This window comes from Schistocerca americana, chromosome 6 (genome assembly GCF_021461395.2).
Source record: "Schistocerca americana isolate TAMUIC-IGC-003095 chromosome 6, iqSchAmer2.1, whole genome shotgun sequence".
Taxonomy (NCBI): Eukaryota; Metazoa; Arthropoda; class Insecta; order Orthoptera; family Acrididae; genus Schistocerca; species Schistocerca americana.
Window position 1 is genome coordinate 30,644,830 of NC_060124.1, and position 25,403 is coordinate 30,670,232.

Genomic DNA, 25,403 nt, shown 5'->3' on the forward strand with positions numbered 1-25,403 from the left:
GAATGGTAGAACGATGGGTTCGATGACGGTTTGGATGTACCGTGCACTATTCAGTGTCCCCTCGACGATCACCAGTGGTGTACGGCCAGTGTAGGAGATCGCTCCCCACACCATGATGCCGGGTGTTGGCCCTGTGTGCCTCGGTCGTATGCAGTCCTGATTGTGGCGCTCACCTGCACGGCGCCAAACACGCATACGACCCTCATTGGCACCAAGGCAGAAGCGACTCTCATCGCTGAAGACGACACGTCTCCATTCGTCCCTCCATTCACGCCTGCCGCGACACCACTGGAGGCGGGCTGCACGATGTTGGGGCGTGAGCGGAAGACGGCCTAACGGTGTGCGGCACTGTAGCCCAGCTTCATGGAGACGGTTGCGAATGGTCCTCGCCGATACCCCAGGAGCAACAGTGTCCCTAATTTGCTGGGAAGTGGCGGTGCGGTCCCCTACGGCACTGCGTAGGATCCTACGGTCTTGGCGTGCATCTGTGCGTCGCTGCGGTCCGGTCCCAGGTCGACGGGCACGTGCACCTTCCGCCGACCACTGGCGACAACATCGATGTACTGTGGAGACCTCACGCCCCACGTGTTGAGCAATTCGGCGGTACGTCCACCCGGCCTCCCGCATGCCCACTATACGCCCTCGCTCAAAGTCCGTCAACTGCACATACGGTTCACGTCCACGCTGTCGCGGCATGCTACCAGTGTTAAAGACTGCGATGGAGCTCCGTATGCCACGGCAAACTGGCTGACACTGACGGCGGCGGTGCACAAATGCTGCGCAGCTAGCGCCATTCGACGGCCAACACCGCGGTTCCTGGTGTGTCCACTGTGCCGTGCGTGTGATCATTGCTTGTACAGCCCTCATCAGTAACATTACCAGATGCCAAGTTTGTTTTGTTTGCTGATGATACAAACATTGCAATAAATAGCAAATCAAGTGTAGTCTTAGAAAGATCAGCCAATAAAATATTTGTAGACATTAATCACTGGTTCCTAGCCAATTCTTTGTCACTAAACTTTGAAAAAACACACTACATGCAGTTCAGAACTTGTAAGGGGTGTCCCAAGAGTATATGTCTAACATATGATGACAAGAAGATAGAAGAAGTGGACGGTGTTAAATTCTTGGGATTACAGCTTGATAATAAATTCAACTGGGAGGAGCACACCACAGAACTGCTGAAGCGTCTTAACAAATCTCTGTTTGCAATGCGAATTTTGTCAGACATAGGGGATATAAAAATGAAAAAGCTGGCATACTATGCTTACTTTCATTCCATAATGTCATATGGGATTATTTTCTGGGGTAATTCATCAAGCCAAGCTAAAGTTTTCCGGGCACAAAAACGTGCAGTAAGAATTATATGTGGTGTGAACTCAAGAACATCCTGCAGAAGCCTGTTTAGGGAACTAGGGATACTAACTACAGCTTCCCAATATATTTATTCCTTAATGAAATTTGTCATTAAAAATATATCACTTTTTCAAACCAACAGCTCAATTCATGGAATCAATACTAGAAATAAGAATAATCTTCACAAGGATTTAAAGTCACTTAGTCTTGTACAAAAAGGTGTGCATTATTCAGGAACACACATTTTCAATAACTTGCCAGCAGCCATAAAAAGCTTAACAACCAATGAAATTCAGTTTAAGAGAAGCCTAAAGGATTTATTGGTGGCCAACTCCTTCTACTCCATTGATGAATTTCTGAGGAAAACCAACTGATTTGTATATAAGTACATTGATGAATTTCTGAGGAAAACCAACTGATTTGTATATAAGTACAACATAACTTCTGCACAATTTCAGTGCAGTAATGTATTCACTGAAAATTTGTGTGTGTGTGTGTGTGTGTGTGTGTGTGTGTGTGTGTAAGTATAATCTAACTTCTGCACCATTTCAGTGCAGTAATGTGTTCATTGTAAATAAGTATTACAGTAGTTGTATTACATGTTTCTTACCTTATAAATAAATATAAAACTTTTTTATTTTAAATTCAGTGCAATAGTATTTGTAAAATGACTCTTAGTGTTCATTTGTCATGTATTGTTGTTTTTCTGACATGTTCCACATCCTGGAGGACCTCCTCACTACGGATCAATTGGAATGAAAGTAAATCTAATCTAATCTAATCTCGCAGTGTCCGGAGCAAGTATGGTGGGTCTGACACACCGGTGTCAATGTGTTCTTTTTTCCATTTCCAGAAGTGTATTTACACCAGATGATGCATCTCAGAAGTGGCGAAACCGGTTTTGGGGGTGTATAAGAGACCTGAACAAATACAGCAAAAGTAGACCATTGGACATTTCATTCAGTTTCATTTTAATAGTTTCAACATCTGTGTTTTAAAAAAACTGTAAGAAGTGTCAATCTGTCGTGTACGGCAAGAAAGGAAGACTTGATACAGTAAAGTACATGATCAAACACAATGTTTACGAAAATGTATCTTTACACTATTAGTGGCACGTGTCTGTGCCTCATGACTACCGGAGTGAATCTTTTAATATTGAATACTGCCAAACACGTCCTGCCACAGACAACATGACTGTACATCTCGACTGCCTAATCCAGAGTGACGAACAGGAACTTAAATAGAAATTGGAAACACATCCTACGACAGACAACGTCTGTTCTTCTCGACTGCCCAATCCAGAGTGACCAACAGCCCGAAACACTTCGCGCGCCATGCCAGAAAAGGCGTGACCCGACCGTTTCCGAAGTGCTTCGTCCGCAATTTCGTTAGTCTTTTGTTTTTTATTGAAATGGTTTTTTTTAATAATTCTTAAATGACTGATTGATAGTCAGCTGTTGAGAGATATTTATATTTAAAAGTGAAATCATTCCAATGAGTAGTTTAACTGATAATAATAACTATACTTTAACGTTTTGGCGCCCTTGCTCCGAACACAGCAGCCAATCACAGAGCAGTAGCATTATGCAGGAGGTCTTTCTCACAGGAATGGTACCGAATCTGACATCTGTCACAGGTACCTCACACCACATTTCGTCATCTATATACTTCTTGCATCTCCACTGCTCTGGGAACAGCTTCTTGGAGCCTGATATGATGGCTGACTAAGCCATAAATATTACACGTATTGAGGCGCAGTGAGGTGTGGGCTTCAGAATGGTTCAAGATGAAGTACAGTGTGGCGTGGCCTCCATGATTGATTATAAGATCAGCGAGGCATGGGCTCAATGTTGCAGAATGGTTAAAGACTATGCTCAGCGAGGCTTGGGATCGGTTGAAGCTGAGGTCCAGTTTGAAAGCAGTCGAAGATGAGGTTCAGCGAAGTTTCGGCTCAGGTACAGTTCAACTGAAATCCAACTAGGCGTGAGCTCGAGAACATGTGCAGCAGCAGCTCGAGGATGGTTGAGATGGAGTCCAATCCAGCGATGGCTTGAGTGTTTAGTTCGACTTTTGGGTTGCAGAGCGCAGCCAGTATAAGCCCGGACTGTGAGCGATAGCTGATGGTGAACTCCGATTGATGGGTTACTCCGGCGTAAGCTCGGAGTGCGCATTGGTTGCAGAGCGGAGCAACCGTGTGGCGTCCTAATTACCTGCGCTTCCGAAGGGTTTCGCGCCGTTCAGCAGGCATGTGATTTTCCGGGAGAGAAGTGGTGCCTTAAATGCAGCGCTGTTAATTGCAGTACGCCCGCTACTAGCTGCAGGGCTGCCGCTACAAGGCATTGTGGCAGTTGCTGGTGGTTAGCTGAAAACAATCCGTTGTGTTTGCGTCGATGACGGACTGTTTCTGTCGATCTCCACAGGGCTGCGTAGTTGGCAGACCTGAGCGTAGGCAGCCCGCAGTATATAGCTGTCTGATTGGTGGTGTGACACAGGCAGCAGGCCGAAGACACAGTAGCGGCGAAACAGTCCTCCCACGCGCTCCCTCCAGCCCCTCTGCACGTGGCCTGTATTATGGGCCATCCGAAAAGCGTTGCCTTACCGGCAGACTTCATTGACAGCTTCATTGTGCACAGTTTTGGTCCTTAATGGTCTCGCTGCTTCTTTTATTTTTTACGTACAACACCAGTCCAGAAGAGGAAAATTCTAGCGAAAAGTGCGTGAAGGCTCACATCTACAGTGGAAGAAAGAAATGAGCAAGAAAACCCTATCATTGGCGATGTTTTAAATGAAAAAAACGAAACGACTTTCATGATGAAAGAAAACATTTCAGTAGTTGCACACACAATACCAGTATTAGTAACATTTCGATACAAAAGCGACTGTTACAAGTAAACAGAATGTAGAATTTAACCCATAAAACGAGGGTAAAAAAAATGGTTCAAATGGCTCTGAGAACTATGGGACTCAACTGCTGAGGTCATTATTCCCCTAGAACTTAGAACTAGTTAAACCTAACTAACCTAAGGACATCACAAACATCCATGCCCGAGGCAGGATTCGAACCTGCGACCGTAGCGGTCTTGCGGTACCAGACTGCAGCGCCTTTAACCGCACGGCCACTTCGAACGGCAAAACGATGGTCAACCAGAACGTGTTGCCTCTTATGGTTTCTCCTTTAAAAGAGGTTCTTATGTGAAAAATTTGAATTTGGCATTATTCCGCAAAGCTTTTTTGAATCCGTTGCAGTTAACACTCTGCTGTAACAGATGTTAGTATTGCAGTCTTGTGCAAAACGACCGATATCGATGTTCGTATTAGACAGTGGTCCTATAATAGAATTCTTGAATGCGGGAGGTGACACGCCAATGCACGTTCATGAAAGAGTGAAAAATGTGTACGGAGATGTAACAGCGGATATCAGCACTGTTAGACGATGGATTTGTCGCTGTTACGAAGCTGAAGGGAAAACATCGTAGGATGACGCAACAAGTCGATGTTATCTTTAGTGGCCACATCCGTGTGGCTGCAGACGATTTGTGGAACATTACCTCCTTAATAAAAGCAGTGTGATGACGATTATTCAACAACTGGGGTACTTAAGGTTTTGTGCAACTTAGATGCCAAGGATGTTAACTGACCAGAATAAGGTGACAAGAAAACAACTGCCTCCCAACTCTTTCAGCGCCTCCAGTTGGAGATGAGATTCTTGAAAAACTGTGACTGGAGACGAAACACGGGTGCATTTTTTGAACCAGAATCAAGTAGGCAGTATCGAATGGCATCACAGAAACTCACCGAAAAAGAATACGTTCAGAACTGTGCGACTGGCAGCGAAAATTACGGCTACAGTATTCTGGGATGCAGAAGGTGTGATTACGGTTGATTTTTTAGAGCAGGAATGCTCAATAAACTGTCCAATACGTCAGAGCTGTCAAACAGCGTAGAGTACGTCTTCAGCGAGTTGCCCAAGAAAGCTATGGAGGGCCGGCCGGTGTGGCTAAGCGGTTCTAGGCGCTTCAGTCTGGAATCTCGCGACCGCTACGGTCGCAGGTTCGAATCCTGCCTCGGGCATGGATGTACGAGGTGCGGCTAGAAAAAAACCGGACTGATGTTGCAAAAAACATTTATTTACAATTATTTACAATTTCATGTTATCTCCTTCAATGTACTCTCCTCCTCGGTCTCTACACCGCTCCATACGAATGCTGCAGATCATTTTCGGTAAGTCCATACATTACTTCCGTCGCTTTTTCTTTTACTGCTTCAACAGTCTCAAATCTAGTTCCTTTCACAGCTGACTAGGGAAAAGAAAAAAGTCACAGGGGGCCAAATCAGGTGAGTAGGGTGGATGATCTAAGATGGGAATGTTGTGTTTTGCCAAAAACGTCTTCACTGACAACGCACTGTGAGCTGGGGCATTGTCTTGGTGAAGGATCCATGACTTTTTTCTCCACAAATCGTTCCGTTTTCTCCGTACTCGCTCACGTAGGGTAGCCAGGACGCTAATGTAGTAATGCTGATTCACTGTTTGTCCCTCTGGTACCCAATCAATGTGCACAATCCCTTTGATGTCAAAAAAAAAACAATCATCATTGCCTTGAGTTTCGATTTTGACATTCGTGCTTTTTTTTTGTCGTGGAGAACCAGGAGTTTTCCAATGCATCGATTGGCGTTTAGTTTCGGGATCGTAAGTAAACAACCACGATTCATCGCAAGTAATAACATTTTGTAAGAAGGTGGGATCACTTTCAACGTTTTCCAGGATGTCAGAACAAATCATTCTTCGGCGTTCCTTCTGTTCAGTTGTGAGACACTTTGGAACCATTTTTGAACACACTTTGTTCATGTTGAAACTTTCATGAAGAATCTGCCTAACACTTTCCTTGTCAACTCCTGTTAACTCAGACACTGCTCTGATTGTTAAACGGCGATCTTGTCGAACAAGTTTACCGATTTTTTCAATGTTTGCATCAGTTTTTGCTGACAATGGTCTGCCAGTGCGAGTGTCATCACTGGTGTCTTCGCGGCCATCTTTAAATCGTTTAAACCACTCAAACACTTGTGTTCGCGATAAACAATCATCGCCGTACACTTGTTGTAACATTACAAACGTTTCACTTGCAGATTTTCCTAGTTTGAAACAAAATTTGATGTTAACATGCTGTTCTTTCTGTACACTCAACATTTTCCGACGCACAGACAAAACGTCAACTACTTAAAACAGACGCCACGGGCAGACTGAGTGCAGGAGGCAGATGAAACTCGAGCAGTAGGCGGAGCGAGAGTCACGTGACAGGCCACGCGACTTTCAGCCTTATTGCATTCGTTTTATTGTTTCACCAGTACTAGTCCGGTTTTTTTCTAGCCACACCTCGTATGTGATGTCCTTAGGTTAGTTAGGTTTAAGTAGGTCTAAGTTCTAGGGGACTGATGACCTCAGATGTTAAGTCCCATACTGCTAAGAGCCTTTTGAACCAAAGCTATGGAGGAAATTCTCCTTTTACGTGATAATGCAAGACCACACACCAGTCATCATGCCGTTGAAGCGATTGTTAAAACTGGATGGAAAGTCTTGCCTCGTACTCAGTATAGTCCTGACTTGGCACCATCAGCCTTCCATCTGTTTGGGCCACTAAAAGAAGCTCATTTTCAGCAGTGGCTTCGGAAGCATTAACTTGCCCTTACCTTTATTAAAAGGTGTACCAAAACTGTGTAAGTGGATGGAGACTATATTGGAAAGTAATAAATTTATCGCCAATGTTGTGGTTTTCAAACTATGTAGGTGCATTTGAAATTTTTGACGAAAAAGAGTAACGGGCATTACTCTTTGACTGATCCTCGTTTTTCGGAAGGAACAGTGCACTGATGAGGAGAGATGATTTCATTCCCAGAATGAGATTTTCACTCTGCAGCGGAGTGTGCACTGATGTGAAACTTTCTCGCAGATTAATACTGTGCGCCGGACCGATACTCGCACTCGGGACCTTTAATTTTCGCGGGCAAGTGCTCTACCAACTGAGCTACCCAAACACGACTCTCACCCCTTCCTCGCACCTTTTCATTCCGCCAGTACCTCGTCTCCTACCTTCCAAACTTCACAGAAGCTCTCTTGCATATCTTCCTGAAGTAGCACTCCTGGAAGAAACGATATTGCGGAGACATGGCTTAGCAACAGCCTGGGGGTTGTTTCTAGAATGAGAATTTCACTCTGCAGCGGAGTGTGCGCTTGTATGAAACTTCCAGGCAGATTTAAACTGTCCGCGAAAGGCAAAGGTCCCGAGTTCGAGTCTCGGTCTGGCACACAGTTTTAATCTGCCAGGAAGTTTCATGATTTAATTATGTTGATCCTCAAGTCATTCACCGTTATAATCGTGAGTAATTGCATTCATTGCATTGTTTTAGAATGGCTCGTACTATTCAGTCCAGACTCGCTCGTCCTGATACGGTACTGCTGTCATGCACATTCGTCTTAGCTGTAAAGAACATTTGGTTACTTCAATCCACACTATCCATTTACAATATAGTTTCTCACCATTTTATAGTTGCGCATTAGTTTCACTTACAAGAACAGTTACATAGCAGTTAACCTCATGCAAATGTCTATTTAATTACAAGACAAAAACATGGTAATTGAGGAAACGGTATGAGAAACTCATGATAGGACATTTATATCACAGTGTAATATTGACAAGAAATGAATTTACATTATATCTGTATCATGTTACGTGTCCAGAAGTTAGATGGCAGGTTCTTGAGAGTTGACTGAGGGAGAGTCGCCCCTTGTAGCGAATTTCCGCCTGCTCCCATTGTCAGTAACCGCGTCGTGTTCTGTGTTGCAGCGCTACCCCAGGAGGGTCCTCGCATCTCCGGCGGCAGACCTCGCTACCAGGTGGGCGACACCGTCAGCCTCGACTGCAGCTCTGGGCCGTCCAGGCCTGCCGCCCACCTCGTCTGGTACATCAACGACCAGCAGGTAAGCCTCGGACAAGAGCGAGCGGCACTTCCAGCAGCGCTATAAACTCTAAACATGGTCTGTGTTTAGGTTGATCGTAATTCAACTGGGAAAACCAGAAGTGGTATTCACCATGCAAAACCGTCCTTCAGCATGATGAAGACAGAGATTTGTCTTGGTGTGAACTGAGCCCCGGACACTGGGAAACCGCTCTGTTCCATATTTGCGAACCAGCTGGTGCAACCCATTCTATCTGACGCCATGTGGGTACCTTGCGTATCACTTTTGCTGCTTATTTTCAGCACAGAAAAATCTTTCGCAATCATCAGGAATTGACACAGTACGTTCCACGATCACTTAACACTTCTTTATAGTCCGCGACTCGTGGCCTTGCGGTAGCGTTCTCGCTTCCCGCGCACGGTGTCCCAGGTGCGATTCCCGGCGCGGTCGCGGATTTTCTCTGCCTCGAGATGACTGAGTGTTGTGTTGTCTTTCTTCATCATGTCATCCTCATTCACTCGCAAGTCGCCGTAGTGACGTTAAAGAACTTGTGGCGCGGCGGCCGAACCGCCCCGCGAGGGGTCTCCCGGCCACCAATGCCATACGCTCATTATTATTATTTTTACTTCTCTATATCTCACAGGAACTGCTTTGGAAGAAATAAAGAATGGAAGAAAAATAGCAGGTTCACTGTTTAATGTCCAGTCTTCTAAGACAGAGTACTTGGTCAGCTTCATAGAAGTGAGACTGGAATTTACGCTAATATCTTTGAAGGGATCATTTCATCGATAATCGGAAGTGATGCAGGTAAACTGCTGAAAAACGAGAACAGTGCGGTCAGCAGGCTTTTGAAACTAAGTCTTATTAAATAATAAATAGTCGATGAGTCTCCTTGATTACGAGTTCATAACTACTGTCCTAACACGAATTCTTTACAGACGAATGGAAAAACTGGTAGAAGCCGACCTCGGGGAAGATCAGTTTGGATTCCGTAGAAATTTTGGAACACGTGAGGCAATACTGACACTACGACTTATCTTAGAAAATAGATTAAGGAAAGGCAAACCTACGTTTCTAGCATTTGTAGACTTAGAGAAAGCTTTTGACAATGTTGACTGGAATACTCTCTTTCAAATTCTGAAGGTGGCAGGGGTAAAATACAGGAAGCGAAAGGGTATTTAGAATTTGTGCAGGAACCAGATGGCAGTTATAAGAGTCGAGGGACATGAAAGGGAAGCAGTGGTTGGGAAAGGAGTGAGACAGGGTTGTAGCCTCTCCCCAATGATATTCAATCAGTATATTGAACAAGCAGTAAAGGAAACAAAAGAAAAATTCGGAATAGCTATTAAAATCCATGGAGAAGAAATAAAAAGTTTGAGGTTCGCCGATGACATTGCAATTCTGTCAGAGACAGCAAAGGACTTGGAAGAGCAGTTGAACGGAATGTACAGTGTCTTGAAAGGAGGATATAAGATGAACATCAACAAAAGCAAAACGAGGATAATGGAGTGTAGTCGAATTAAGTCGGGTGATGCTGAGGGAATTAGATTAGGAAGTGAGACACTTCAAGTAGTAAAGGAGTTTTGCTATTTGGGGAGCAAAATAACTGATGATGGTCGAAGTAGAGAGGATGTAAAATGTAGGCTGACAATGGCAAGGAAAGCGTTTCTCAAGAAGAGAAATTTGTTAACATCGAGTATAGATTTAAGTGTCAGGAAGTCGTTTCTGGAAGTATTTGTATGAAGTGTAGCCATGTATGGAAGTGAAACATGGACGATAAATAGTTTAGACAAGGAGAGAATAGAAGCTTTCGAAATGTGGTGCTACAGAAGAATGCTGAAGATTAGATGGGTAGATCACGTAACTAATGAGGAGGTATTGAATAGGATTGGGGAGAAGAGGTGTTTGTGGCACAACTTGACAAGAAGAAGGGACCGGTTGGTAGGACATGTTCTGAGGCATCAAGGGATCACAAATTTAGCATTAGAGGGCAGCGTGGAGGGTAAAAATCGTAGAGGGCGACCAAGAGATGAATACTCTAAACAGATTCAGAAGGATGTAGGTTGCAGTAAGTACTGGGAGATGAAGAAGCTTGCACAGGATAGAGTAGCATGTACGGCTGCATCAAACCAGTCTCAGGACTGAAGACCACAACAACAACAACAATACATACAATGGCAGTTTCATTTTTAGTAGTGTTGTTGTTGACGTCTTCAGTTCAAAGACTGATTTGCCGCAGCTCTCCATGCTACTCTATCCTGTGCCAGCGTCTTCATCTACGGATGACCACTGCATCTCATATTTCCATATGATTACTGTACTCGCCTCCGGCTCCCTCTGCAACTTTTACCGCCCACACTCTCCTCAAGTACCAAACTGGTGATCCTTTGATGACTCATAACGTGTCTATTAACTGATTCCTTCTTTTTTGTGTCACAAATTTCTTTTCTCCCCAAGTCTGTTCATTACCTCCACATTAGTTACTTGTTATGCCTATCTAATCTTCCGCATTCTTCTTTAGAACCACATTTAAAAGCTTATGATCTAGTCTTGTGTGACCTGTTTATCGTCCATGTTTCACTTCCATTAAATGCAGCACTCAAGATAATTATGATCAGAAAAGACTTCCTAACAGCCAAGTCTATATTCTATGTTAACAATTTTTCTTCTTCAGAACGCTTTTCTTGATATTGCCAGTATATGTTTTATAGCCTCTCTACTTCTGCCACCGTCAGTTATTTTTCTACCCAAATAGTACAACTCACCTACTACTTTAAGCGTGTTGCTTCCTAATCTAATTCCCTCAGTCTCACCTGATTTAATTCGACTACATTTCATTGCCCGTTCTTTGCTTTTAGGGATGTTCATCTTTCATTGTTTACACTATTCATTCCGTTCAACTGCTCTTCCAAGTTCCTTACTGTCTCTGACAGAATGTAGTAATAGTAGTACATCATCATCTTCAAATCACAAAGTTTTTATTCCTTCTCCCCAAAATTTAATTCCTTCTTCGAACTTCTCTTTGATTTTCTTTACTGTCTTGCACAGTATAACACCGGGGATAGGCAGCAAACCAGTCTCACTCCCTTCTCAATCACTTTTTCCCTTTCATGCCTACTTTAATGCTCTTATAACTGCCGTCTGGTTTGTGTAAAATTCGTAAACATCCTGCCGCCAGTATATTTTACCTCTGCCATATTCAGAATTTCAATAGTATATTCTAGTAACATTGTAGAAATCTTTCTCTAAATCTACAAACCTATCTTCTAACAAGGGAACCTCCCCATCGCACCCCCCTCAGATTTAGTTATAAGTTGGCACAGTGGATAGGCCTTGAAAAACAGAACACAGATGAAGCGAGAAAACAGGAAGAAGTTGTGTGGAACTATGAAAAAAATGAGCAAAATATACAAACTGAGTAGTCCATGCGCAAGATAGGCAACGTCGAGGAGTGGGTAAGCTCACGAGCGCCGTGGTCCCGTGGTTAGCGTGAGCAGCTGCGGAACAAGAGGTCCTTGGTTCAAGTCTTCCCTCGAGTGAAAGTTAACTTTTTTTTTTTATTTTCGCAAGGTTATGATCTGTCCGTTCGTTCATTGACGTCTCTGTTCACTGTAATGAGTTTAGTGTCTATGTTTTGCGACCGCACCGCAAAAACTAGCGATTAGTAGACGAAAGGACGTGCCTCTCCAATGGGAAACGTAAACATTTGATCGCAAGGTTATTGGTCAACCGATTCCTCCACAGGAAAACACGTCTGATATGTTCTACACGACACTGGTGACGGCATGTGCGTCACATGACAGGAATATGTTGTCGACCGACCTAACTCGTACACTTGGCGAATGGGTAAAAAGATTCTTCTACCTTGCCCGATTCAGGTTTTCTTGTGGATGTGATAATCACTCCCAAAAAAGTGATGAAAACACAAGAGTTTGTCAGATAATAATTGTCTGAAAATAAAAAATAAAACTTTTCACTCGAGGGAAGACTTGAACCGAGGACCTCTTATTTCACAGCTGCTCACGCTAACGACGGTACCACGCCGCTGCTGAGATCAGACTATCCTTGATGTTGTCTATCTTGCGCATGGACTACTCAGTTTGTATATTTTGCTTTTATTTTTTTCATAGTTCCACACAACTTCTTCCTGTTTTCTCGATTGATCTGTGTTCAGTTTTTCAAGGCCTATCCACTGTGCCAACTTATAACTAAATCTGCAGGGGGTGCGATAGGGAGGTTCCCTTGTAAGAGAAGTCATAGTCTCGTTGTTGCCTCGAGCGTTTCTACATTTCTCTGGAACCCAAATTGATCTACCCGAGGTCGGCTTTTAGTAGCTATTCCATTGTTCTGTAAAGAATTCGTGTTAGTATTTTGCAAACATAACTTATTCAACTGGTAGTTCGGTAACATTCATACATGTCAACACCTGCTTGTTTTGGAACTCGAATTATTACATTCTTCTTGAAGTTGGAGTGTAGGTCGCCTGTGTTATACGCCTTACACATCAGATAAATAGTCTTATCGCGATTGGTTCTCACCGCGCGGGACTAGCCGAGCGGTCATGGACTGTGCGGCTGGTCCCGGTGGAGGTTCGAGTCCTTCCTCAGGCATGGGTGTGTGTGTTTGTCCTTAGGATCTTTTAGGTTAAGTAGTGTGTAAGCTTAGGGACTGATGACCTTGGCTGTTAAGTCCCATAAGATTTCACATACGCGATTGGTTCTCCCCAGAATGTACGTAGTTGATACGAAATGTCGCCTATTCCATGGGCCTTGTTTCGATTAGGTCTTTGCGTGATGTGTCAATTCTTCTCGCAGTATCGTTTCTCGCATCTCATCTTCATCTAAGCTCTCTTCCCTTCCTATAATATTGCCTTCAAGTTCATTTACTTCATGTAGAACGTTTGTATTCTCCTCCCACCTTTCAGCTTTCCATTATTTACTAAGGATTGGTTTTCCATCTGAGTTTTTGATATTTATACATGTGATTGTCTTTTCTCCAAAGGTTTCTCCTTATGACTTATGTATTCTTACATTTATCCTCTAGGCATTCTTGCTTCGCCACTTTGCACTTCACATCAGTCTGTTTTTTAGAAGTTTATGTTCCGTTTCGCGCGCTTCTTTTACTGCATTTTTTAATATTCTTCTCCTTTTATCACTTAAATTCAACATCTACTGTGATATCCAATGATTTCTACTAGACCCTGTCTTTTCATCTACTGGTCCTCTACTGCCTTCACTATTTCGTCTCTAAAAGGTACGCATGTGTCTTCTGTTGTATTCTTTTTCCCTGTTGTAATCGATAGTTACCCAATGATCCCTCTCAAGCTCTCATCAGCCTTTCGATCTTTCATCTTACCTAGGTCTAATACCATTTAATTTTCTACCTTTTTGCAATTTCTTCAGTTTTAATCTACAGTTCTCAACAAATAAATTGTGGTCAGGGTCCACATTTTTCCCTGGATATACTTTACAGTTTAAAATCAGGTTCTGAAGTCGCCGTCTTACCATTGTATAATCAATGTGAAACATTCCGGTGTGTCCAGATCTCTTCCAGTACTTTCATGTTTCTTAAACCAAGTGTTAGTGATGATTAGATTATGCTCTGTGCAAAATTCTACTATGCGTCTTCCTCTGTCATTCCTACCCCACTCCCTGTCCATACTGAACTACAACTGTTCTTTGTCTTCCTTCTCGTACTGTTGAATTCCAGTCCCCCATTACAATTAAATTTCCGTCTCCCTTAACTATGAATAATTTCTTTTATTTCATTGCACGTGTCTTCAATGTCTATCATTTACTGAACTATCTTGCATATAAGCTGTGGTAATACGTTCTCTATGGCATTCATAGTAACTTGCCGACATTCCTCACGTTTTTCTCATTGTTAGGCCTGCCCCTGAATTACGCCTATTTGATTTTGTATTTATAATCTTGTGATCACCTGACTAAAAGCCCTGTTTCTCTTGTCACCGAACTTCGCTAATCCGCGCTGTACTTAACATCAACCTACCTTTTCCCGTAATAAATTTTTTAACATACCTGCCCGATTAAGGAATCTAACATTCCTCGCTCGAATCCGTAGAACTCCACTTTTGTTTCTCCCTATGACGACGTCTTCCTGAGTAGTTCCCATCCGGATGGAAATATCATTTATCAAATCATAAATGTTTATTAATACTAGGCGGAAAGGTTACATCGTCTACAAACCTTAGCATTGATACCTATAGCCTCGTATTCTTTTTCTGAAAATGCCTACACTTTTTCCACTGCTTTTTGTGTACCCTAGCCATAATTCTTTAAACAATCCAGCGCCATGTGTAAAACAGCTTCAAACGACTGATTAATGTGCAAAGAAGTTAATGTGATAAACAATAATTACACAAAATATTTTTGCTTGGAGAAGTGAAAGCTTAATTATATTTGTTTTGTTACCGTCAGATTAGTCATTCAAAGATAAACAAAGAAATAAAAACCAAAACTGGAAAACCGAAAACTTTTTTCACCCATCTCAGTATTTAGGACGGAATATCTCCTGTGTATCGCGTAACATGTTATAATTTTTCAGGTACGTTCAGTGCAATATGTGTATGGTGTGTGCAGAATTTGTAACGAATATAGATAGTAAAGAAATAATAAATCAAAACGTGGTAGCTCATGTCGGAGATTTAGTGCATGAGAAGCGGAAATTCAGTAAGTGATACTTATTTCCTTTCATTATTTGGTGAGGTGGTGTCAACGAAAAAAATTTAGAAATAGCTTGAAACTATGTGTACAGTTTGCTGGGAATCGCTATGTGCTCTCATCCTCAAGTACTGGATAAATATATCCTGGGTAATTTGTGTGCTGTGAGTTCACTGCATCAGGAACTACATACATTCACTATATTACATTTTTCTTATTGTGTTAAACCTTTAACGTAAGATTATACCCTTTAGTCAGTAGATTATGACAGCATATGAAAATTTTAAATTCGGACAGTAATTATACATTACATTATCATATTTCTGTTGCCCTTAGAAGCAGTTAGGCAACTTGCAACTCGGAACAGGTGAGCATTTTAACCATTTAGTAACATAGATACCATTTTAACAAGTGTGGTGATTCGATGCAACGCTGCCTTACACCTTTCTTAAGAGAAATTTTTCTGCCATGATATTTGTGTTTTATTACTTCACTTGTACTGCAGTTTACATATCATTCTCTCTGTCTTTTGTCTTACACACTATGAACATTTTACTCGATTGTCTACACATTTCCTTTGGTTTACGAATACTGTATACTAGTCTCATTTCTCGTGTAGTCTCCTCATTAGCAGCCGAAATTTTGGATTGCTCCACTGGTACGTTTACGTTACCTTATCTTCGTCCAGTGCCTCTTCCGTTTCCCTTTCCGTTATTATTCTAGACAGGGAATTATAACAGGAACTGCCAGCTTTGATTGCCAATAGGTCTTCGGAAGATTGATCATAATGCTGTTTAGCACACTTGTTGGCACATTTGCTGTTTTGTAGAGTCTAGAAATCAACTCAAATAGCTTTTTAGTACCCATATCTTCTACTGACACTGCTAACTCCAAGTAAAGACCATTCAGTGCTCTACTAAGTTATGACTTTATTGATTTAATCACAATTTCAATGAATAGCTGACATAAAACTGCTAGAAGTAGAAAATAATGTACTTCTAATATTCTGTATCATTTCGTTTGTGGATAGGTTGTTTTCTAGTCATGATTTCACAGAGTAGTGTGGGTCATCGAAAACAACAACATGGAGGCAGTTTGTGTATAGGGAGAAGATCTATTGCATGATATTTCAGAGTTCGTCTAACTTGACAACTTGCAACTCCAAAGCTACTTCGTAAAATATCTTAATCTCAACACAGAATAAAAGGAACTGCATGTTTATGCAACCCACAGAGCTTGAGTGCGTTGCAAGCAGCAGGCCAGTCACAGGATGTGGGTGACGGATCCAGCTTGTGACCAGGAGTGTCAGTGAAGCCGTGGTATCTTCCTCGTGTTAGTTAGTTATTCAGTTGATAAGATGTTCCATGGACCATTTGAACGATTCTTTTATCGAAATGATGTGGAACGAGTCAGTTTATAGGATATGTAGTCTTGATTCTATTAACATTAATCAACACACTACAATTTTATTCCTGCTCATGCAACTATACTTAAAAACAAGTATTTCTTTTTTATTGTTTTTTTTACTGACTACCAGGTTTTAATCAGAAATTCGTCAATGGATTATGAGGAGTTGTCCAGGAGAAACGATTTTAACTTAGATTTAAAGTTTGGTTCGCTACCCTTCAGACATTTTATGTTATTAGCCAGATGATCAAAACTTTTTGCTGCTACATGTTGAACTCCTCTCTGAGGCACAGACGGCCCCAACAGTGGGAAATACGTAAAGGTCATTTCTCGCTCTAGTGTGTAGGTACGACCGTCACTGTTGTTCTCAAATTGAGTTTACAGAGTTATAAAGCGTCTCCTGGGCAGCGATAGGCAACCGGGCATTAGTGCCGCAAAGAGTTGTGGCGTCGTACCGCAGGTTAGTGAGCCAAAGCCGCGTGTTTGCTGGCAGCAGCGGGGAACAGACTAAACGGAGTCACCCGCCCAAATGTTCTACAGTGGTGTAGCTGCCACCTAACCACTCTCGAAAATAGACCGTCACGTGCTCAAGTGAGGACACCCAACTGTGACACAGTTTGTCGGCTGTCGTGAAGACTAGGCCTGGATCGACCAAGACTGCAGCACATGTTCAGGGGGAAGCACGAATGCGATACACCTGGTGGGTGTGGAGATGGCAGCTTGCAGATCATCCACGATGACTGTCAACTGAGAGAGGCCGGCCACGCACCAGACTTCTCCTCGTCCGCGGCGTTCAAATAGCCCTCAAGAGCAGACGACGGCTGTGGTATGCATTAGGCTGACTGTATCTCGGTGTTGATGTCGGCAAGCAGGTAGCGGGTAGACCATCATCCGTCAGTTTCGCTGAAACTCAGTACACTGTCATTCTTTCTGGTTCTAGCGACTCAGACTGACAGCCGGACCAAACGTGTCTTTGAGGTCGGAAAGCCGTATTATTTTAAGAGCTGAGCCTTGTGCCTCGGAAACCGTGACTCTGGTTGTATGAACGCACTTACCCTCGTTTATCGGTCCCGTGAGCGCCCCTGGCGTCGCTAAGGTAATTCAGTATATACTCTGGCTCATAGAGATCGTGTCTCATCGCCTGCGTTTGAATTTGCAGTGGCACTCTGGCGTTTAAGTTACGTGTGTTACTTCACACTACCTTGAAAAAAGAGACAGCATTGGTCGTATATTTTTTACTATTGCAAAAGTCTTAATGATACTATAGCTGGCACACTGCTTGTGTGTTTCTGAGCGTCTCTAGTAGAACGTTACAAAATTTAAACATTTGCAGTATAATTGTCACTAAGCTTACGGCAATCACATAGACTCAGTCTATGTGATTGCGGTAAGCTTAGCGACAACAGTGCATCCCAATTTAAGTTACACAATATAGCACTGAAGATGGTCACTCAGTGACAGAAAATCGATTTTGCAATAGTAAAAAATATACGACCAATGCTGTCTCTTTTTTCAATTATGTTATCTGGTCGTAGTGCACAAGACAACATGGAGTCGCTAATCACACTACCTTGTTATGTAACGCTATACTCACTGCGTTCCTGTTTTATTCTCCCATAGGTTGTGTGGAAATGCTCGTTTCACGCCCTGATGTTATTTCATTGGCCGTAAGTCTTGCCGGCCGGAGTGGCCGAGCGGTTCTAGGCGCTACACTCTGGAGCTGCGCGACCGCTACGGTCGCAGGTTCGAATCCTGCCTCGGGCATGGATGTGTGTGATGTCCTTAGGTTGGTTAGGTTTAAGTAGTTCTAAGTTCTAGGGGACTGGTGACCTCAGTAGTTAAGTCCCATAGTGCTCAGAGCCATTTGAACCAACCGTAAGTCTTAATGATACTATAGCTGGCACACTGCTTGTGTGTTTCTGAGCGTCCCTAGTAGAACGTTACAAAATTTAAACATTTACAGTATAAATGTTCTGCTGCGCAACATTTCCCTCTCGTTTCCAAAAATTCGTCCCGAATTTTGCCTTTGATTCTTTCTGCAACGATCTCATAGATTTACTTACGTAATATTTTCGTCTATTTTTGCTTGTGAGGAATTGGGTTTCTCTTTTTTTTCCTCATTATATGGTATTATCTTTAAGTCTAGGTTTGCTGAACTCTTTTCACAGTAAGAAAATTGGTACGACAAACACGGCATGACTAGTGGTCGTACTGCTTTTGGTTACGATATTATAGCGTCGGTTGTCTTGAAATTGCTGAATACACCTTAAAAAATTAAGCTAAAAACAGTTGAATATACAGGACAATTCAAAATAGACAGACGTTTGGTTGAGGGGAGAGGATACGGATTAGGTCAAACGATTGAGACACTCTTAAGACAAAAAAAAAAAAAAAAAAAAAAAAAAAAAAAAAAAAAAGACACCATGAAGGAGTTTCATAAATCGCTCACAAACTGATAAACTGATATCCACAAAAGATGCGGCCGATGGATAAGTGTATGACGCTGCAGCGTAATGTCATCGCGCAGCTGTCAAGGGTAATGAGGAGGGACATATCGATAGCAGGGTATTAAGTCTTGGCGAACTTCGTTCTGTGTACTCAGTCGGGAGTAAAATTGCCTCGCAGACAGGTGCTTAAACAATGTACACAGAAGTCAGCATTTGGGAGAAGACGTGTACTAGGGCTCAAATAAGTCGGTTGGAGAAACTGGTGAATCGCTGGACGTTTGAACTGGACCGATGCCACTGTTCACCGATGGCGGCGGGAATAAGTGAGTCATGGCCGAACACAGTATCAACAACAAAGCAGCAGACCTACAGAGACGGCAGAATGAGGACCGAGCAATCGTCAGAGAAGCACTCACAGCCGCGTGTTCATCATTATCGTTGATCCGATGTGCAACTGGCCTTCAGAGACCACAAGGAATATTAACAGGTGGCTCACAGACAGGGGGATGAGCTCATGGCGCACCTTGCCGTCTATGCACCAACAAGCCTGTTTGCTGTGTCTGGCACAATCGACATGGAAGCTCGTAACTGCAACAGAATTGAATTCAGTGATGAGTCTCGATTCATACTGAGCCCCTATGACCAGCGAAGAGGTGTCTGGAGACGCCCCAATCCTTCACATATAACTCAACGTTTCTTTTATTGTGCTACACCAGAATCTCCCCAGTGCTCAACTGTCCATTGTTCGTTGTCCCCTGTGAGCTGACAACACATCTTCATGTGCTTGTCAAATTACTTCAGACCTGAGCGTTGCTGGAAGCACAGTGCACGGTAGGCATTTTGTCGTTCTGCAGAGTAAGCCATCATGCATTACAGATTGTGGTTACGACCTGAATACCTTACAGTCCTTTGGGGTTGGGGGGGGTTGTTTTGGGGAAGGAGACCAGACCATGAGGTCATCGGTCTCATCGGATTAGGGAAGGATGGGGAAGGAAGTCGGCCGTGCCCTTTGAGAGGAACCATCCCGGCATTTGCCTGGAGCGATTTAGCGAAATCACGGAAAACCTAAATCAGGATGGCCGGACGCGGGATTGAACCGTCGTCCTCCCGAATGCGAGTCCAGTGTCTAACCACTGCGCCACCTCGTTCGGTCCTGACGTCCTTGTCAGACATTTTTCCTGTGTGCTACTCTGTTATAAATTGGCCTAGTGCATTCAGCACTGCAACCTTTCTACCCAATGCCTCTTCATTGGTGTGCTCTCTACCCAATTTATGGATCACCCCATAATCAGACTCATTCAGTTTGAGTGCCCACCTCGTTAGTCTACTCAATGGGCCTCCAGACATAACAGATATTATAGTGATGTGTGATCTGCGGCAACTTAAACTTCCATCCATATGAATAACAATGAGAATATGCTATTCCATATGTCATTTCCAACATTTCCTTTTCCATAGTGCAGGTATAACACTCCACTGTGTTCAGTTGCCTTCAGTCATACCCTTCTGTAAATTCTTCTTCGCCGGCCGGTGTGGCCGAGCGGTTCTAGGCACTTCAGTGTGGAACCGCGCGACCGCTACGGCCGCACGTTCGAATCCTGCCTCGGGCATGGATGTGTGTGATGTCCTTAGGTTAGTTAGGTTTAAGTAGTTCTAAGTTCTAGGGAACTGATGACCTCAGATGTTGAGTCCCATAGTGCTCAGAGCCATTTGAGCCAATTCTTCTTCTTCTTCAGTACCGCTACAGCCCTTGGTGAGCCTTGGCTTCTGCAACAATATTCCTCCACACTTCTCGGTTATTTGCTGCTCTTTTCCACCCCCGGACTCCCATACTGGTGATATACACTATTACCTCCTCCATCCATCTTCTTCTAGGTCTCACTTTCCGCGTAGTGAATCGATCACACCTTTCATCATTTTCTTTGGAATTCTATCCTCTACCATTCTCTCCAAGTGTCCTAGCCGTCATATTCGCTGTGATTTCACAAAGTTTACGATGTCCCTGCCTTGTATTAATTCTTGTAATTCAGCATTGTAGCGTATTCTCCAGCCTTCTTCCTCCATCAAAAAAATGGTTCAAATGGCTCTGAGCACTATGGGACTCAACTGCTGTGGTCATAAGTCCCCTAGAACTTAGAACTACTTAAACCTAACTAACCTAAGGACATCACTCACATCCATGCCCGAGGCAGGATTCGAACCTGCGACCGTAGCGGTTGTGCGGTTTCAGACTGTAGCGCCTTTAACCGCTCGGCCACTCCGGCCGGCTTTCCTCCATCATTTGCCCATAGATTTTGCTTAGTATTTTCCGCTCAATGGTCCTTTGTGCATTTTTATCGTGTTCTGTCAACGTCCATACCTCTGACCAGTATGTCATAACTGGGCGGAATAGGGAATTATACAGGGTGGTCCACTGATCGTGACCGGGCCAAATATCTCACGAAATAAGCGTCAAACGAAAAAAACTAACAAAGAACTAAACTTGTCTAGCGTGTAGGGGCAAATCAGATGGCGGTATGGTTGGCCAGCTAGATGGAGCTGCCATAGGTCAAACGAATATCAACTGCGTTTTTCCAAACAGGGAACTCCATTTTTTGATACATACTCGTGTAGTACGTAAAGAAATATGAATGTTTTAGTTGGACCACTTTTTTCACTTTGTGATAGACGGCGCTGTAATAGTCACAAACATATGGCTCGCAATTTTAGACGAACAGTTGGGAACAGGTAGGTTTTTTAAATTAAAATACAGAACGTAAGTACGTTTGAGCATTTTATTTCGGTTGTTCCTATGTGATACATGTACCTTTGTGAACATATCATTTCTGAGAACGATACATACCCAACTGCATGAGCAGCTGTACCTGAACATGTCCGCAGCTCGTGGTCGTGCGGTAGCGTTCTCGCTTCCCGCGCCCGGGTTCCCGGCTTCGATTCCCGGAGCGGTCAGGGATTTTCTCTCCCTCGTGATGACTGGGTGTAGTGTGATGTCCTTAGGTTAGTTAGGTTTAAGTAGTTCTAAGTTCTAGGGGACTTATGACCATAGATGTTAAGTCCCATAGTGCTCAGAGCCATTTGAACCATTTGAGAACGCATGCAGTTACAGCGTGATTACCTGTAAATACCACATTAATGCAATAAATGTTCAAAATGATGTCCGTCCACCTCAATGCATTTGGCAATACGTGTAACGACATTCCTCTCAAAAGCGAGTAGTTCGGCTTCCGTAATGTTCACGCATGTTGTCAGGCGTTGTCGGTGGATCACGATAGCAAATATCCTTCAACTTTCTCCACAGAAAGAAATCCGGGGACGTCAGATCCGGTGAACATGCGAGCCATGGTACGGTGCTTCGACGACCAATCCACCTGTCATGAAATATGCTATTCAATATCGCTTCAACCGCACGCGAGCTGTGTGCCGGACATCCATCATGTTGGAAGTACATCGCCATTCTGTCATGCAGTGTAACATCTTGTAGTAACATCGGCAGGACATTACGTAGGAAATCAGCATACATTGCACCATTTAGATTGCCATCGATAAAATGGGGGTCAATTATCCTTCGTCCCATTATGCCGCACCATACATTAAACCGCCAAGGTCGCTGATGTTCCACTTGTCGCCATCGTGGATTTTTCGTTGCTCAATAGTGCATATTATGCCGGTTTACGATACCGCTGTTAGTGAATGACGCTTCGTCCCTAAATAGAACGCGTGCAAAAAATCTGTCATCGTCCCGTAATTTCTCTTGTGCCCAGTGGCAGAACGGTACACGACGTTTAAAGTCGCCGCCATGCAATTCCTGGTGCATAGAAATATGGTACGGGTGCAATCGATGTTGATGTAGCATTCTCAACACCGACGTTTTTGAGATTCCCGATTCTCGCGCAATTTGTCTGCTATTGATGTGCGGATTAGCCGCGACAGCAGCTAAAACACCTACTTGGGCATCATCATTTGTTGCAGGTCGTGGTTGACGTTTCACATGTGGCTGAACACTTTCTGTTTCCTTAAATAACGTAACTATCCGGCGAACGGTCCGGACACTTGGATGATGTCGTCCAGGATACCGAGCAGCATACATAGCACACGCCCGTTGGGCATTTTGATCACAATAGCCATACATCAACACGATATGAACTTTTCCGCAATTGATAAACGGTCCATTTTAACACGGGTAACGTATCACGAAGCAAATACCGTCCGCACTGGCGGAATGTAACGTGTTGCCACGTATTTATACGTTTGTGACTATTACAGCGCCATCTATCACAAAGCGAAGAAAGTGGTCCAACTAAAACATTCATATTTCTTTACGTACTACACGAATATGTAATAACACGTGGGGGTTCCTATTATAAAAAAATGCAGTTGATATCCGTTTGACCTATGGCAGCGCCATCTAGCGGGGCAACCACAGCGCCATCTCGTTTCCCCCTTCAAGTTTCGCAAGTTTCGTTGTTTGTAGTTTTTTCGTTGACGCTTATTTCGTGAGATATTTGGCCCGGTCATTATCAATGGACTACCCTGTATATATATAGGGGTATGCATATCTGCCTCATCCTGCAAGTCGATGGCGCAGACAAAAGTAGCCCAAGTAAATTATGTGAATATAAAGGAAATGCAGTGAAATTACAGAAACGAAGAGCTGAAGTGGACTTCCTCAGCATTTACAATGAAAAATATACACTAAAATATACATTTACAGATACTGAGAAAGATCCCCTTGCAGGCACAGTACACAGCTGTGCACGTCTATGTATGTTCAGGTATACCCGGAGTAAAGTTCGGATATCGATAGCGGCAGCTTCATGGCTGGTGCTGCCTTTCAGTTCCAGTATTTCGTGCGCATCGCTCTTCAAGTGTTCAGACAGGAAAAAATCACATGTGGTTAGATCCGGCGAACGTGACGGCCATAAATGTTTGCTGACAGTTCGTTCATCAGTTCCACAGGTGCCTTAAAATGGCTCTGAGCACTATGGGACTTAACTTCTAAAGTCATCAGTCCCCTAGTACTACTTAAACCTAACTAACCTAAGGACATCACACACGTCCATGCCAGAGGCAGGATTCGAACCGGCGACCGTAGCGGTCGCGCGGTTCCAGACTGTAGCGCCTAGAACCGCTCGGCCAAACCGGCTGGCAGAGGTGCCTTAGTGTGTGGCCTATTGCCCTAGTTATCTAGAAGTAGCAGTATTGTCTTTCATATTCAGCGAGCTGAATACAAAAAGCATCAAGAATTTCCGTATGTGCAAGCGTGTTGAGGGTAGTGTCAAAAAATATCGGTGCAAAGATGCGCGTACCTGTTACACGGCACCAAACGCTGATTCGTGGAGTGGTTGCGGACACGCAGTGTTAGGGTTCTCCGTTGCCTTGTTCCTTGTGTTGTGTAAATTCACATGACCAAAAGGATGAAAGCATGCTTCATCACTCAAGATGTAACTGAAAAGGTCTAACAAACCATCGTCGATGTTATTCAAAGGCCACATACAGTACTGTACACGTTTCTGACTGTCACACGATATGCCTTCAAATTAAGGTTTCCAGTATGCACTGCCAACTCCTCCCACTTACAAAAACCTGTTGGGCCAGTTTTCCAGTATATTGCTTTCGGTTCTGAATAATTCTTTGTCGAATGTCTGCAGTAACTTCTGTGTACGAACTAAAGGAATTCTTTGTCGTTTTACGTTTTGCAAGGATTCGTAAGTGCGCCAATCCTAGTACAGACACTGTATTGCTTGCTTTACTGATAGTTCTCCATCTGTAGTCTTGACCCCGAAAGTTTCGTGAGTTTCCTTAATCGAACCTGTTTTCACATACGCTTCCACAGTTTCAGTTCTTTCTTCGGGCGTTCAGAAAGTCATTTTGCAGACCGCAAAGAGGAACGTCTAAATTCAGAGATGAACTGAATTGAAAAGCTCACAGAAGAATGCTAACAATCGAGTACTGTATAAAACTGTTGATTATTGTAGCTGCTTATTTCAGAATTCGAAACATTGCATCCGCATTCAAAGGGGAGGCTGGGCATATTTACACTACTGGCCATTAAAATTGCTACACCAAGAAGGAATGCAGATGATAAACGGGTATTCATTAGACAAATATATTATACTAGAACTGACATGTGATTACGTTTACACGCAATTTGAGTGCATAGATCCTGAGAAATCAGTACCCAGAACAACCACCTCTGGCGGTAATAACGGCCTTGATACGCCTGGGCATTGAGTCAAACAGAGCTTGGATGGCGTGTAAAGCTACAGCTGCCCATGCAGCTTCAACACGATACCACAGTTCATCAAGAGTAGTGACTGGCGTATTGTGCCGAGCCAGTTGCTCGGCCACCACTGACCAGACGTTTTCAATTGGTGAGAGATTGGGATAATGTGCTGGCCAGGGCAGCAGTCGAACATTTTCTGTATCCAGAAAGGCCCGTACAGGACCTCCAACATGCGGTCGTGCATTATCCTGCTCAGCCACGGGTAGTAACACATCTGAAATGTAACGTCCACTGTTCAAAGTGCCGTCAGTGCGAACAAGAGGTGACCGAGACGTGTA

General features: G+C 43.5%; 1 protein-coding gene across 1 annotated transcript in view; it reads left to right on the plus strand.

Annotated features, from left to right (window-relative positions):
* The window catches only part of LOC124619705, a 247,412-nt gene that overhangs the window by 104,123 nt on the left and 117,886 nt on the right, over nt 1-25,403 (plus strand). The window contains exon 4 of the mRNA XM_047146262.1: nt 8,196-8,329. Within this exon, the coding sequence (XP_047002218.1) occupies nt 8,196-8,329 (134 nt within the window). The remainder of the gene's footprint in view (nt 1-8,195; nt 8,330-25,403) is intronic.